This window comes from Coregonus clupeaformis, chromosome 33 (genome assembly GCF_020615455.1).
Source record: "Coregonus clupeaformis isolate EN_2021a chromosome 33, ASM2061545v1, whole genome shotgun sequence".
Lineage (NCBI taxonomy): Eukaryota > Metazoa > Chordata > Actinopteri > Salmoniformes > Salmonidae > Coregonus > Coregonus clupeaformis.
In genome coordinates, this window is record NC_059224.1 from 6,905,550 (window position 1) to 6,920,606 (window position 15,057).

The 15,057-nt window shown below is 40.2% G+C and overlaps 1 protein-coding gene across 1 annotated transcript in view; it reads left to right on the plus strand.

Moving 5' to 3' along the window:
* The window catches only part of ylpm1 (YLP motif containing 1), a 38,778-nt gene that overhangs the window by 13,654 nt on the left and 10,067 nt on the right, over window positions 1-15,057 (plus strand). The window contains exons 13-22 of the mRNA XM_045210034.1: window positions 178-344; window positions 639-701; window positions 1,262-1,381; window positions 1,705-1,881; window positions 2,096-2,179; window positions 2,646-2,729; window positions 3,614-3,694; window positions 10,948-10,999; window positions 13,382-13,509; window positions 13,976-14,165. Of these exons, the coding sequence (XP_045065969.1) occupies window positions 178-344; window positions 639-701; window positions 1,262-1,381; window positions 1,705-1,881; window positions 2,096-2,179; window positions 2,646-2,729; window positions 3,614-3,694; window positions 10,948-10,999; window positions 13,382-13,509; window positions 13,976-14,122 (1,103 nt within the window). The 3' untranslated portion in view covers window positions 14,123-14,165. The remainder of the gene's footprint in view (window positions 1-177; window positions 345-638; window positions 702-1,261; window positions 1,382-1,704; window positions 1,882-2,095; window positions 2,180-2,645; window positions 2,730-3,613; window positions 3,695-10,947; window positions 11,000-13,381; window positions 13,510-13,975; window positions 14,166-15,057) is intronic.

The following is a 15,057-nucleotide window of genomic DNA, read 5'->3' on the forward strand; positions in this document are numbered from 1 at the left end:
TAAAGCTACATGCCGTAAAACACGTTGGTTTTAACAATCAAAATGGTGTTCAAGGCACCTTCCGTCGTCCTACTAATGTTCAGTCTGCTCGTCTTTTTATGCCTCTTGGTTGTAAAGTCAAATAGCGACAGTATTCTCTTTTATCCTTGGCACTGACTGTCCTGTCTTGTGGTCCAGGTGAACGGAGGAGTTACCCAGAGGACAGAGGAGGAGGAGGCCCCACGTCATCCCACCCTCCTCCTCCCCCACCGACTGCTCCTCCTTCCAGGATGGAGAAGAAACCGGAGACCAAGAACGTGGAGGACCTTCTCAAACTGCCAGGCCGAGACACTCGTCCAGAAAGGGTGCAAATAAATGGCTGCTCACTCACTCTCAATCGCCATTACGCTTCATTCACTTACTTCCTCATTCAATTCAATACAACTTTTTAAATACAGTACTTCCTTATTCAATTCAATACAACTTTTATTTATCCCTCTCAGGGACAATTAAGAAATGCGTTGCCAGGATAATGACATCCTCAACCTGTAGTCCAATACAAGTACAACGAGAGTACACAGATCTCATATCCCCCAGTATATCCCCAGATACATGTCTACTGAATGAGTGAGTTCCATAACCTCTGTGATGTTTCTCAGATCGTCATCATAATGAGAGGCCTACCAGGAAGTGGAAAAAGCCATGTGGCCAAGCTGATACGGGTGAGTAGAACCTAGAGTTACCATCGTCCAACTTGGCTGTTCTGTTGTGGTAATAATAACTCATCTGGGATGAAATGTTATTTCCTGTCATGTGTTTCCTGTTTTCCAGATATATAATATGTTATAGATATCCCAGCGTTCTTTCACAGTGTTCAAATACCTACCCTCGTTCCACCATCCTGATGTCGAAGAGCGCATGAGAGCGCGGCGGTCAGGGTGGTGGATCAGGTTAACACAAATACCTGCACCCCTCGTCATATAAACACAACGTTGCTTTCAATTTCTACAAGCCCCAACGTCAGTCGTCTTCTTCCTTGTTTGTCCGAAAGACGTCACTTCCTGAAACTTCTCGAGTGCTGCCTTCTCTCACTGAAATACCTTGTCGTTTACTAGCTCGGACGTTGCTGATAGCGGCTCTACTGAGGAAGTTTAACTTGCTGTGACTGATATGTGTTTGTCTCACCGAGCTACCTTAAGATGAATGCATTTAACTGGAAGTGGCTCTGGATAAGAGCGTCTGCTAAATGACTAAAAATGTAAAATGTTGTTGCGTGGTTAAGGATAAGGAGGTGGAGTGTGGAGGGGCTCCTCCCAGGGTGCTGGGATTAGACGACTACTTCATGACGGAGGTGGAGAAGGTGGAGAAGGACCCAGAAACTGGCAAACGGGTCAAACTCAAGGTCTGTCCTTCTGCTTGCTCTCCGGCTGACTTTAAACCTCTCTGTTCCTACTATATGTGGAGCATTAGGCTTCCACAAGAGAGTTTTTTTAGTTTAGTCAAATACTATCTCTGTGTAGAAGTAGGCCTGAAGAAAACCCACCCATGTATAACGTGATGGCTCACTGAAGCCATTGTAATACATTTAGCGAATGTCACCATTTAAGCCGTGTGGTTTCTGCAGGCTTTGCAGGTGTTTTTTAATGTAATATTTGAATGTATTATTAGAACACACATTTTATTTGTATTTGAATATCAATCCATAACATTTTCCTTTCTTGTCAGTGTCTGGAATACGAGTACGAAGCGGAGATGGAAGAGACGTACAGGAACAGTATGCTAAAAACCTTCAGGAAGACGCTAGACGACGGCTTCTTCCCCTTCATCATCATCGACGCTATTAACGACAGGGTTAAATACTTCGATCAGTTCTGGAGCGCTGCCAAGACTAAAGGCTTCGAGGTCGAGTTAACGTTTCATATCTTTGAAATATCAAAAATGTGGAGATGCAACGCTGCTAGGTTCCTTGGTCGATACTTAGCTTGCCGTTTTTAGAATTCATGCCCAATAAATGACGTAATTCTAAGTGGTACATTAGAACAGAGTTGGATCTCTCTAAAACCTACGGATGTGGCCTCTATTACGTATATAACGTGTCAATGTATTTGTATGCCAGGTGTACTTGGCTGAAATCACTGCAGACTATCAGACTTGCGCTAAAAGAAATGCCCACGGACGGAAGATTAAGGACATTCAAAAGGTACTGTGCTGAGTGCCCTTTGCGTCCACAACCGCAGAGCTCTCATACATTTTCAATGGTATCAGGTGGCTTATTTCTCAAGGCATTGATAATGACAGTGATAGACTGTAAGTATATTGTGTATTTATTTTCTGGTGTCTGTATAGTATTTATATATAGTATATTGTGTATTTATTTTCTGGTGTCTGTATAGTATTTATATATAGTATATTGTGTATTTATTTTCTGCTGTCTGTATAGTATTTATATATAGTATATTGTGTATTTATTTTCTGCTGTCTGTATAGTATTTATATATAGTATATTGTGTATTTATTTTCTGCTGTCTGTATAGTATTTATATATAGTATATTGTGTATTTATTTTCTGGTGTCTGTATAGTATTTATATATAGTATATTGTGTATTTATTCACGTTCTGTTTTACATTTCTGTTTATTTATTTGTTTTTTTTCCCGTCTGTGTAGATGTCCAATAACTGGGAGTCGTCTCCACGTCACATGGTGCGCCTGGATATCCGCTCTTTGCTTCAGGATGCTGCTATTGAGGAGGTACGTCGTATGGAAACGTTTCACAATATGTTCAGATCTAGGTATTATACCACTTAGGGGGCATAAAGGTGCTACACATAGGATTTGTGTGAATATCGGCAGTAATGGTGAAATGAGTGTTTCACAGTATTTCTTACCCGCCAGTGTTGTGATTGGCTGGGATATTCGACTATAGATTTCTCCCGCCAGAGCGGTATTTGTTGTCAAAATGGGAAAACTGTTTTGACTTTGGCTGTGTTATCTAGTGGTAATCAGGTCAAGTGGCCAATATAGAAATTGCTCTGTCATTTCCTGGTTGCTAAAAATTTTACACAGTTCGCTCAATTTCAGTTTGTGAGAAAACAAGCACTGTATAGTGTAGGGAATCATTGTACCATCTAAATCACTGTGAAATATATTTTCAATAACAAAAAATATTGTTTGTGAAACTGGTGGTGGACCAAAACAGAAAGTATAAGACTCAGGCCTGAGTCTCCACCATGTTACGGGGGGAAATGGGATGCGGGGGATGGGGGAGATGTATTTTGAATGCAGCCTAGTGCTGTTGCAATTCACCAAGCTTCCACATGGGGGAGAAAGTCTAGGTGTAGCACCTTTTTTTTTTTTTTTAAATAAGCGTCATTAAATATACCTTTTTTATAATGGGTTTCTGTTATAAGAGTGAACCTAGTCCTCTCTATAGCGAAGGATGAGGACCAGATAAGGTATAGTGTACCTGTTGGCACTATCCTCAATGATTTCAGTGTAGCCACTTGTGTGGTTGTAAAGTTTAATTTTTTATATATATATTTTTTTATAATAAAATAAATTCTACCTACCTATCTAAGGCATTTGTTAAAATGTTTCAATCAGTGAAATTCAATGGAAACATTTTGTATTTGAAGGTTGAGATGGAAGACTTCAATCCTGATGACGAGCCGCTGAAGGAGCCCAAGAAGGAGGAGGAGGAGGAGGAGGAAGAGGAAGTTAAGGTAGGACTCAATCAGCATGCCCTTTATAGCTGTTACTGTTCTTAAAGGGATCTACTGATCTCTGTCTGTGCTCATATCCACGAGAGCAGGACTCTCCGACCCTGTTCCTGGAGAGCTACCCTCCTGTAAGTTTTCACATCTTATCAACCAGCTAATTATTAGAATCAGGTGCGTTAGGACGGTAGCTCTCCAGGAACAGGGTTTTTGAGAGCCCTGCACCAGAAACACATTGGTCCATTTGATATGGTGTCATTGCAGTGAGCAGACGTGCTAGGTTGCTTTGCAGGTACAGTGAGTGACTTGTTGACATAAGCCCTTGGCTCCTTTAAAGAGCGTATGCCATTGACGGATGCCAGTATTGCAGTTACAGCAGTACATTTGGTTTTTGTTAAAGGCCCAGTGCAGTCAAAAAAATTTGATATACCTGTGTTTTATATATATTTCCACACTATGAGGTTGGAATAATACTGAAATTGTGAAAATGATAATGCACTTTTAGTGTAAGAGCTGTCAATTGTAGCTTGTTTCCCCTCCCCACTCAGATCGCTCCGACAGTCCTAGCAAAATTCTTGCTTGAGAAATTGCTCTTTGCTAAGAAGCTATTTTTTTTTGTTTTTAAACATTTTAATTGAAAACAATCACAGTAAAGTACTTAATTGCTACTCAGAAATGATTTGATATTGAGATAAAAACGGCTGCTTTGGACCTTTTTAAGAAAGGTTGATGTTGAGTTTTTATTTTGGCCTTGTTTGGTTGATACTATCCTCATTGTGCTGAGATTTAATCACGTTTATCAAAAAAACGTCTCATAATAACATTAATGATAAGTTTTATAAAGTTATAAACCCAAGTCAAACAACCTATACAGGGATACAAAATACAAGCGTACCAGAATGAGGAAGATCATGAGATTTGGAAACTCGAGAAAGTAGTGTGGCCTGTGGTCTAGTGGTTAGTTGACCCCAACACAGACACATTTATCAGAGAATCCAACCCACAATGCTTCTGACTCTGGCCTTTCCTGTTCTCTTCACTGTCCTATATCTGTTCAATAAAACCACAAGAATACAAAAGGAGTGGGATTTACCACATATATATATATTTTTAAAATATTCAAAATAAATAAATGGAGAAATCATTCAGGATATCTTTTGCCGAGGTAATGTGTATGCTTTTTAGGATGGTGTATGTAAGTGATTTGAAATATCTTTCTTTTTGGGGGGGGGGGGTGGGTTGTTAACTAAATAAGCCTAAATTAGCTCTGGATTTCTTCTGTAATCAAACTCTACTTGAGTAAGACAAAATATGTTTGTGTTGCCATGGTGTTAGAGATGGTAAGTATATGCATACCTTTTTAGAGTTAGATTCAGCGATTTTATTAACTTTTTCCATTTAGAAAATCTGTGATTTTAACACATCCTATCTCAAATTCATGGATATAGTTATTGTGACCTAGTAAATGGGAGACCCGTCCGTGTAAATCCTTTTATTGTGTTATGTAGGCCACACTTTAAAATGTAATGAAGATCTGTATTCTTGAAGTTCCTCCTGAAACACGCTTCTGTCATGAAACTCGACTTCTTGAAAACGACTACTTGTGACGTAGAAGGTTTAATGCAACCGAGCATATAGTGCTCGACTATATCTGACGTTATTTTCCTTTTCTTAATGGAAATAATAATAGCCACGTCAATTCATTAAAAAAAAAATATATTGTTGTTGATGTTAATTTACTCTAGTGACAGCTATAACATGTCTGACTTGAATAATCCAGTAGATATACTATTTATTTATTTTAAACAATGAAAATATCAATGTGGGTGTCCTAACGTTTGATTTTCAATGTAATTAATGGATATGACATGATAATTGGACCATAATGACTTGACACTTCCATGGTCCAGTTGATAATAACAATTTGTAATTTCTACAAACAGCACCATAAATATTATGTTTTTTCTCATGTATTTAGCGGGGGGAAAAGAAACCCATTTCTAGTGGTGTGGTGGTGCCTGGAGAAGTTGGAATACAAACATTTTTGCCAAATATTTCCTAAACGGCCCGCCCGGTGAAGGAATGGCGACCTGTGTGATTTTTTTTTTTCTCCTATATTTCTATAGTTCAGGTTTTCACTCTCAAAATCAGCCGTAAAAAGTCCACAACAACGCTTAAACCACATCAGAGGGGTCTCCTATGAAGCAGGTTTGAGGAGTTAGCGAGGTAACGTTGGCCAACTCCGGATAACCGGTCAGGTACATTTCTATGGCGACAAATCTTTCAGAACTAACCTGCTCCGGGAAAGGCTTACTCACGGTTTCACTCCGCTTACCCTGAATTAAATGACTGAGGATAGAGTTCAGTACCAATGAAATCAGATTCCCTCCATCTTGCAAAGATTGCATTATCATCCCCTTCATTTGAGGAAGAATACTGATTTTAAATATTATATTAATCAAATGTTGTTTTTGGTGTAAAAATATATATTTTTAAAATATATGTCACGTTACACGTTTAGTAATGACAGAATGCATTTTAAACTTCACACAATGTAACACTTCTGTATGACTTAATAGTGTGGGGAAAGGGTGCTTGTGCATTAATAAGCACGCCAAAGACGGCGTTAACGATAAGCAGTGGTCTTATCGTTAATGCCGTCTTTAACGGACGAGCAATATCCTCCGTCGTAGTACGGATGAAGCCTTTTAGTGGTGCCTGGATAAGTGGGTATCCTCAAATGTTGCCCAAAATCTCCCAAACGGCTCGCCCGGCGAAGGAAAGGCACCCTGTGTGGAAAAAGCTATGTTTTCCTAAATGTGTTTTCCTATAGTTTTTTTTTCTTTTCAGGTTTTCACTCTCAAAATATTTTTTACAATATAACATCTACAAAAATCAAATGTTCTAAGTCCAATGCTTATACCACATCAGGAGACCATTTTTTTTTAGGTCTGGGAGAAATCGACAAAAAAAAAGAAATGAGGGAGGAGCCCTTTTTAATTTCATTGTGCACCAAGCAAGAGACCGTTTGGCCAAGGGTGTTTCTGTACTGTAGGCTACAATGTAATGGCAAGAGTTTACACACACACAAAAAGCGCTCCCGATTTGATACAAATCACACGACATCATTCTGCCAGGTAGACCTACTCTGCAGTGAACATTTTCATTGGGAAGGTTTTTTTTTGGTTAAGCCTTTTAGAAATGTTCTTTCCAACAGCGCATGATGACTGAATTGCGCATCGCAAAGCTTCAACAAAGACTTCGGACCAAACTTCTTCAATAGCTGGTTTGCATACCCACTGTTGCCTTAGTTAGCATTTACTGGTAGATATCATACATTTAAAACGTATTAGCTACTCTACTGGCTCCCGATGTCGTTCAATTCTGTGAGCTGCTCCATGAGACAGTCGGTTGAGAGCTGCGGGCTCATGCTGCCTGGTATTCAGCTGAATCTAGCTGTATGCGGCACGCTTGTGAATATAAACGTAACAAAAATATACACGCAACATGCAACAGTTTCAACATTTAAAAAAATCTTTCAGCTCCACTAAACTTGGGACCAACACTTTACATGTTGCGTTTATATTTTTGTTCAGTATATTTCACATGCTTTGCGATTGTGTAGGCTACCTTGTGTATGATTTGGGGCGGCAGGTAGCTTAGTGGGTAAGAGCGTTGTGCCAGTAACCGAAAGGTCGCTGGTTCTAATCCCTGAGCCGACTAGGTGAAAAATCTGTCGATGTGCCCTTAAGCAAGGCACTTAACCCTAATTGCTCATGTAAGTCGCTCTGGATAAGAGCGTCTGCTAAAATGACTGAAATGTATGATTTCTCTATTGTACTACGTCATTATAATTGATATCGTATACCTCCACTACACTGCTTTTAATACGCAACAGTAGGGATTAATAAATGAGTATAAGCAATGCCCACTGAAGGAAAAGTGGGTATAATATCATTCTGATATCATTCTGCCAGGCAGGCATACTTTGCAGTGCCAGTCAACATTTAATTGGGTGGGATGTTTTTTTGGGAAAGCCCTTCAGAACTTTTCATTCAAACAGTGCATGATGACTGAATTGCGCATGGCTAAGATTCAACCAAGACATCGGACCAAACTTTTTAATTGATGTCATCTCAACCGCTACCAGATTCCCACCTGAAACACCCAGGGAAGGTCTTCCAAAACTATTATTATTAACAAGATTCATTAGATGATAGATAATCTATTAGAAATTGTTAGAAAATGATGATAGGATCATAATGTGCACATGGTTACTGAAGCACAGAGCAACAGTACACCAGGAAACAAATCTCACTCACAAGTTGAATGTGATTGGACATCAAGAAATATCATGTGACAGGGTTTGGGTCAATTCTATTTAAATTCAGAAAGTAAACCAAACTCCAAATTTTCCTCATTTGAAAAGCATTGAAGAGAATTTGAGTTTCAGTGTTCTTCCTGAATTGACTGGAATTGAAATAGTATTTACCACAACCCTGCTGGAAGTCCTCAATTAGTGGTCTACTGTTAGGAACAAGGTAACCTCGTCTCCACACTAACTCCTCCATTAGCTGTCTGCTGTTTTGGAATGAGCCTCTGATACTGCTTCATAAATGCTACTTTATTATGATTCAAATATTTAGAAATTCAAAATCTGTTATTTCCCCCCGCGCATTGAGTGCTGACAAACTGACCATGGCATGCCGAAAGGTGCTCTGACCGACAACAATCTCCTTGTTCCTAACCTCGTCCACCAGTCGTCTCGCTCTGTCTGTATGCCGTAGCTGATGTCCTAGGGACGAGGTTACCTTGGTCCTGACAGTAGACGGCTAATGTGGCTCAGTTGGTAGAGCATGGTGCTTGCAACGCCAGGGTTGTGGGTTCGATTCCCACGGGGGGACCAGTACGAAAAAGTATGAAAATGTATCCACTCATTACTGTAAGTCGCTCTAGATAAGAGCGTCTGCTAATTGACTAAAATGTAAAATACATGAAGCCGTATCAGAGACTCCATATGAAGCCGTATCAGAGGCACCATATGAAGCCGTATCAGAGACTCCATATGAAGCCGTATCAGAGGCTCCATATGAAGCCGTTATCAGAGGCTCCATATGAAGCCGTTATCAGAGGCTCCATATGAAGCCGTTATCAGAGGCTCCATATGAAGCCGTTATCAGAGGCTCCATATGAAGCCGTTATCAGAGGCTCCATATGAAGCCGTTATCAGAGGCTCCATATGAAGCCGTTATCAGAGGCTCCATATGAAGCCGTATCAGAGGCTCCATATGAAGCCGTTATCAGAGGCTCCATATGAAGCCGTTATCAGAGGCTCCATATGAAGCCGTTATCAGAGGCTCCATATGAAGCCGTTATCAGAGGCTCCATATGAAGCCGTTATCAGAGGCTCCATATGAAGCCGTATCAGAGGCTCCATATGAAGCCGTTATCAGAGGCTGTATTCCAAAGTGTTTTTGCAAGTGCCAACATTTTGAAGATGAAAAACAATGTAGCACATAAAACATTTGTAAAAAAGGCCAGTCACTTTATTTTAATTTTTTTCAACCTTAAAAAAAAAAAATGACTACATATAGATAATGGAGTACATAGATAAATTGACTATTCTTATGAATTGTTTTTGATGCATGGTTTTGGAGCATTTTACGTGATTTAACGACCTAAGAACTAAATATTAAAACGTAAACTAATCACAACGGTACTGGTTCCATAGCACTCACTATTAGCTTCGGTTGTGACGAATGTAAACTTTTAAACGATTAATGTATTTAGTACATTTAGCAGCTTTTTTATTATTATTATTATTATTATTATTGGTACCTGTGTTGAAGGAAATGGCTATATCCACTACAGGTTCCTGTGTTGAAGCATACGGTTGGAGAGGTTAACCTCTACGGGATTGGTGTCCTGTATACGGGACGGTTGAGCTAACGTGCGCTAATGTGATTAGCATGACTGTTGTAAGTAACAGCAAACTTTCCAGGACATAGACATGTCTTATATGGGCAGAAAGCTTAAATTCTTGTTAATCTAACTGCACTGTCCAATTTACAGTAGCTGTTACAGTGAAAACATATCATGCTATTGTTTGAGGAGAGTGCACAACAACAAAAAATCTATTACAGCAACTGATTTGATACATTCACCTCTGAAGGTAAATCATGTACTTACATTCAGTAATCTTGCTCTGATTTGTCATCCTAAGTGTCCCAGAGATACAATGTAGCATAGTTTTGTTTGATAAAATAAATTTTTATATTCAAATGTAGGGAACTGGGTTCTACAGTTTGAACCCCTGCTGTCTCTGGCTCCACACCCACCCTGCCCGGCCATCTAGATGTGTGAAAGTTAGTGTATAAGCTAATGATCCATCATGTATGATATTCCTGGGAGTGTGTAAACGTACATTTTGTATTACCATATAATTTTTGTATGTTCTCTATAGTTATGTACTTGAAAATGTATCAATTGACCAATTCGGCACATTTGGGCAGACTTGATACAATATAGTCCAGTATTGCAATGCTTCACTGGATCAATCTGAAACTTTGCACACACACTGCTGCCATCTAGTGGGCAAAATCTAAATTGTGCCTAAACTGTAATATTATCCAACTTGTGTACATCGGTGTTGTGTTGGGGCTTAACTAATAGGCTAACTTCTTCTTCCGTAACTAAGCTATATAATCTAACGAGCTGTTTCAACTTGGTGTGGTACCAAAGTGGAACCACGATTAACACAAAGAAAGTGTTGATGAAATCTAGTTGTGCTCTTGTAGTAGGCTAGCTTCTGTATCAACTATCTGTTTTCTAAAGTGTCTCTAAATGCTTTGATCATTGCTTACACCAAAGGCACATCTTCTCAACTGAGGTGTCATAATGACATCTGACATGTTTGCATGCCAACGTCTTTAACAGTATTTCATATTGTCTCATGTCGTGTCATTCTTGTGATCCTTCCTGATTGTACTGAAATTGTTTGATTAACATAACTATTTGAACGCCTTCTCTCCGTCACCGAAACCCCCCCCTCTCTCTCTCTCTCTCTCTCTCGCTCTCTTTCTCTGCTCTCTCTCTCTCTGCTCTCTCTCTCTCTGCTCTCTCTCTCTCTCTCTCTCTGCTCTCTCTCTCTCTCTCTCTCTCTCTGCTCTCTCTCTCTCATATCCTCCTCCTGACCCCTAGCTCCTTGCCGCTCAGAGGCCTAACCGTTGCGGTCTCTTCTCTGTATAATTTAGGGTTACATTCCACAAAGCAAATGGGAGATGGACACTTCTGATGCGAAACTCGGTAGGTATTCCCTTTGTTTTGTGATCTTACTAATGTACACTAACAACTATGGAGTGAATGGAATGACATCATTTGATCATTTGATACCATTCCATTTACAGTGCCTTCGGAAAGTATTCAGACCCCTTGACCTTTTCCACATTTTGTTAGGTTACAGCCTTATTCTAAAATTGATTAAATTGTTTTTCCCACCTCATCAATCTACACACAATACCCCATAATGACAAAGCAAAAACTGTTTTTTATAAAATGTTGTAAAAAAATTAATGAAATGTGATATTTACATAAGTATTCAGACCCTTTACTCAGTACTTTGTTGAAGCACCTTTGGCAGCGATTACAGCCTTGAGTCTTCTTGGGTATGACGCTACAAGCTTGGCACAACTGTATTTGCGCAGTTTCTCCCATTCTTCTCTGCAGATCCTCTCAAGCTCTGTCAGGTTGGATGTGGAGCGTCGCTGCACATCTATTTTCAGGTCTCTCCAGAGATGTTCAATCGGGTTCACGTCTGGGCTCTGGCTGGGCCACTCAAGGACATTCAGAGACTTGTCCCAAAACCACTCCTGCGTTGTCTTGGCTGTGTGCTTAGGGTCGTTGTCCTGTTGGAAGGTGAACCTTCGCCCCCAGTCTGAGGTCTTGAGCGCTCTGGAGTAGGTTTTCATCAAGGATATCTTTGTACATTGTTTTGTTAATCTTTCCCTCGATCCTGACTAGTCTCCCAACCCTGCCGCTGAAAAACATCCCCACAGCATGATGCTGCCACCACCATGCTTCACCGTAGGGATGGTGCCAGGTTTCCTCCAGACGTGACGCTTGGCATTCAGACCAAAGAGTTCAATCTTGGTTTCATCAGACCAGAGAAGCTTGTTTATCATGGTCTGAGAGTTTAGGTGCCTTTTGGCAAACTCCAAGTGGGCTGTCATCTGCCTTTTACTGAGGAGTGGCTTCCGTCTGGCCACTCTACCATAAAGGCGTAATTGATGGAGTGCTGCAGAGATGGTTGTCCTTCTGGAAGGTTCTCCCATCTCCACAGAGTGACCATCGGGTTCTTGGTAACCTCCCTGTCCAAGACCCTTCTCCCCCGATTGCTCAGTTTGGCCGGGAGGCCAGTTCTAGGAAGAGTCTTGGTGGTTCCAAACTTCTTCCATTTAAAAATGATTGAGGCCGCTGTGTTCTTGGGGACCTTCAATGCTGCAGAAATTTTTTGGTACCCTTCCCCAGATCTGTGCCTAGACACAATCCTGTCTCAGAGTTCTACGGACAATTCCTTTGACCTCATGGCTTGTGCTCTGACATGCACTGTCAACTGTGGGACCTTATATAGACAGGTGTGCCTTTCCAAATCAATGGAATTTACCACAGATGGACTCCAAGTTGTAGAAACATCTCAAGGATGATCAATGAAAACAGGATGCACCTGAGCTCAATTTCGAGTCTCATAGCAAAGGGTCTGAATACTTATGTAAATAAGGTATTTCTGTTTTTTGTTTTTAATACATTTGCAAACATTTCTAAAAACCTGTTTTTGCTGTGTCATTATGGGGTATTGTGTGTAGATTGCTGAGGAAATTGTTTTATTTAATCAATTTTAGAATAAGACTTTAACGTAACAAAATGTGGGAATACTTTCCGAAGACACTGTACATGATGTTCACTAACAACTCCAGCTTCCGGTAGCTTCCGGTAGCTCCTTTTACTCCACAGTATCCTCTTCCTCTCCATCGTCTAAACTTCTCTTCCGGGACCCCCAGACGTTGACAATGTTGTTGTAGCCCTAAACTAGCTCCCTTGATTTAAGTAGTCAAGGTCTTGATAACTAGTTGGCAAGTTTAAATCAGGTGTGCTAGCTCTGGAATGGTTCAAATACATGGAACGGTTGTGGGTCCCCAAGGTGAGACACTCGGCCCTCCGTGGAATGAATTTGACACCTGTGGTCTGACCAGTTTCCTCCTTATTATAGACAAATATACGGAAACGCTGAATACAAATTATCTGATCAAAACACACAAAGATCAAAATAGTACATTTTCAAATAAATAACATCCACTCATATTTACAAAAAAACAAGATGTTCTGTAAAATAACACATTTGTGCTTGCTTTAAACTGCAAACAGTTTGAACACCATTTTGCCTTTTTAACTCCCCTTGCTTCAATATCAAAACGAGAGGAGACAACTCTTTGACTGGATCCTTGGTAATACATTTGGGAAAACGTGGAAAGTTTCTTACAAATTATTTATAGACAGAGCAATAAAATGGCGTTATACAGAATCTAAGAAGTGTCGGGCATCATCGTCACAGTGACGATGTCAGTGAAGTAGCTAGTATTTATTATTTTGCTGAGTCGTGAGGTGACGTGGCGAGCGCTCTTCTCCTTACAGACAAGCTGGACGGCCTGGTGATGGGGGGGAAGAGGAAGAGGGAGGGAGATGACATGGCAGGCATGGAGGACTTCCTTCAGCTGCCAGACGACTACGCCACACGCCACTCTGAGCCCGGCAAGAAGAGGGTAAAGTGGCATATCCCATATTATATCCTGTTTTAACCGTTTCTGTTTAACACACCATTAAATATTGATTGTTTGACGTTTTCCCAAAACCATCCTGTCTAATCTTATTCATGCATTTTTTGTTTGTAATTTTTTTTTAAATCCAGGCTATTCTAATTTACAATGACAGCCTGACTGACCATATAATATGGTTTGCAGACTGTAACATTTGATCGTTTTGACTTCTCACAATCTCTGTATTTCAAGGCAGATAATGTCATCACAAAAACAGGATTATCTATTGGCGAAAAATGTGGTTTTGATCGTGGTTTGGTGTGCTCCCTAAATACTGTTTCACAAAATTACGAGAATATTTAAATTGCAATGCGATATCTGAACAGCTAGCTAGCATCAGCAGAACATTGCCTGCTCCTCGTCCATTTCCTGCTCGTGACCCCCGCTGGATGTTTTCCTTCCTGTCCTCTAGGTTCGCTGGGCTGACCTCGAAGAGCAGAAGGACGCCGAACGCAAGCGCGATATCGGCTTCGTGGTGGGTCAAACAGACTGGGAGAAAATCACAGACCAGAGTGGACAGATAGCTCAGAGAGCTCTCAATCGCACAAAGTATTTCTAATAACAGAAGATCACTGCCCTACCCCCTGCTTCTTGGTTTATAGGTATGTCCATTCAATTCTATGAATAATCTAATTTGATACAGTATTGCCATGTTTTTGGAGTGGCGTTTATGTAATGACTTGTCTAGTTATTAATACCGGTAGTTATTTGGGGGTTACGAAACTTAAATGTTTTATGTCAGGGTTAGTTCCCCAATAGGTGGCCTCCAAGTTTTCTATATATATATATATATATATATATATATATATATATATATACACACACACACACACACACACACACACACACACACACACACACACACACACGGTACCAGTCAAAAGTTTGGACACCTACTCATTCAAGGGTTTTTCTTTATTTTTTACTATTTTCTACATTGTAGAATAATAGTGAAGACATCAAAACTATGAAAAAACACATATGGAATCATGTAGTAACCAAAGAAGTGTTAAACAAATCAAAATATATTTTAGATTCTTCAAAGTGGCCACCCTTTGCCATGATGACAGCTTTGCACACTCTCACTATTATAATATAATGTAGAAAATAGTTTTTTTTTTAAATAAAGAAAAACCCTTGAATGAGTAGGAGTGTCCAAACTTTTGACCGGTAGTGTATATCATAAATCCACACACACTGTCTGGCCAAAAGTATATGGACACCCCTTCAAATTAGCGGATTCGGCTATTTCAGCCACACCCGTTGCTGACAGGTGTATAAAATCAAGCACGCAGCCATGCAATCTCCATAGATAAACATTGGCAGTAGAATGGCCTTACTGAAGAGCTCAGTGACTTTCAACGTGGCACCGTCATAGGATGCCACCTTTCCAGCAAGTCAGTTCCTCAAATTTCTGCCCTGTTATTGTGAAGTGGAAACGTCTAGGAGCAACAACGGCTCCGCTGCAAAGTGGTAGGCCACACAAGCTCACAG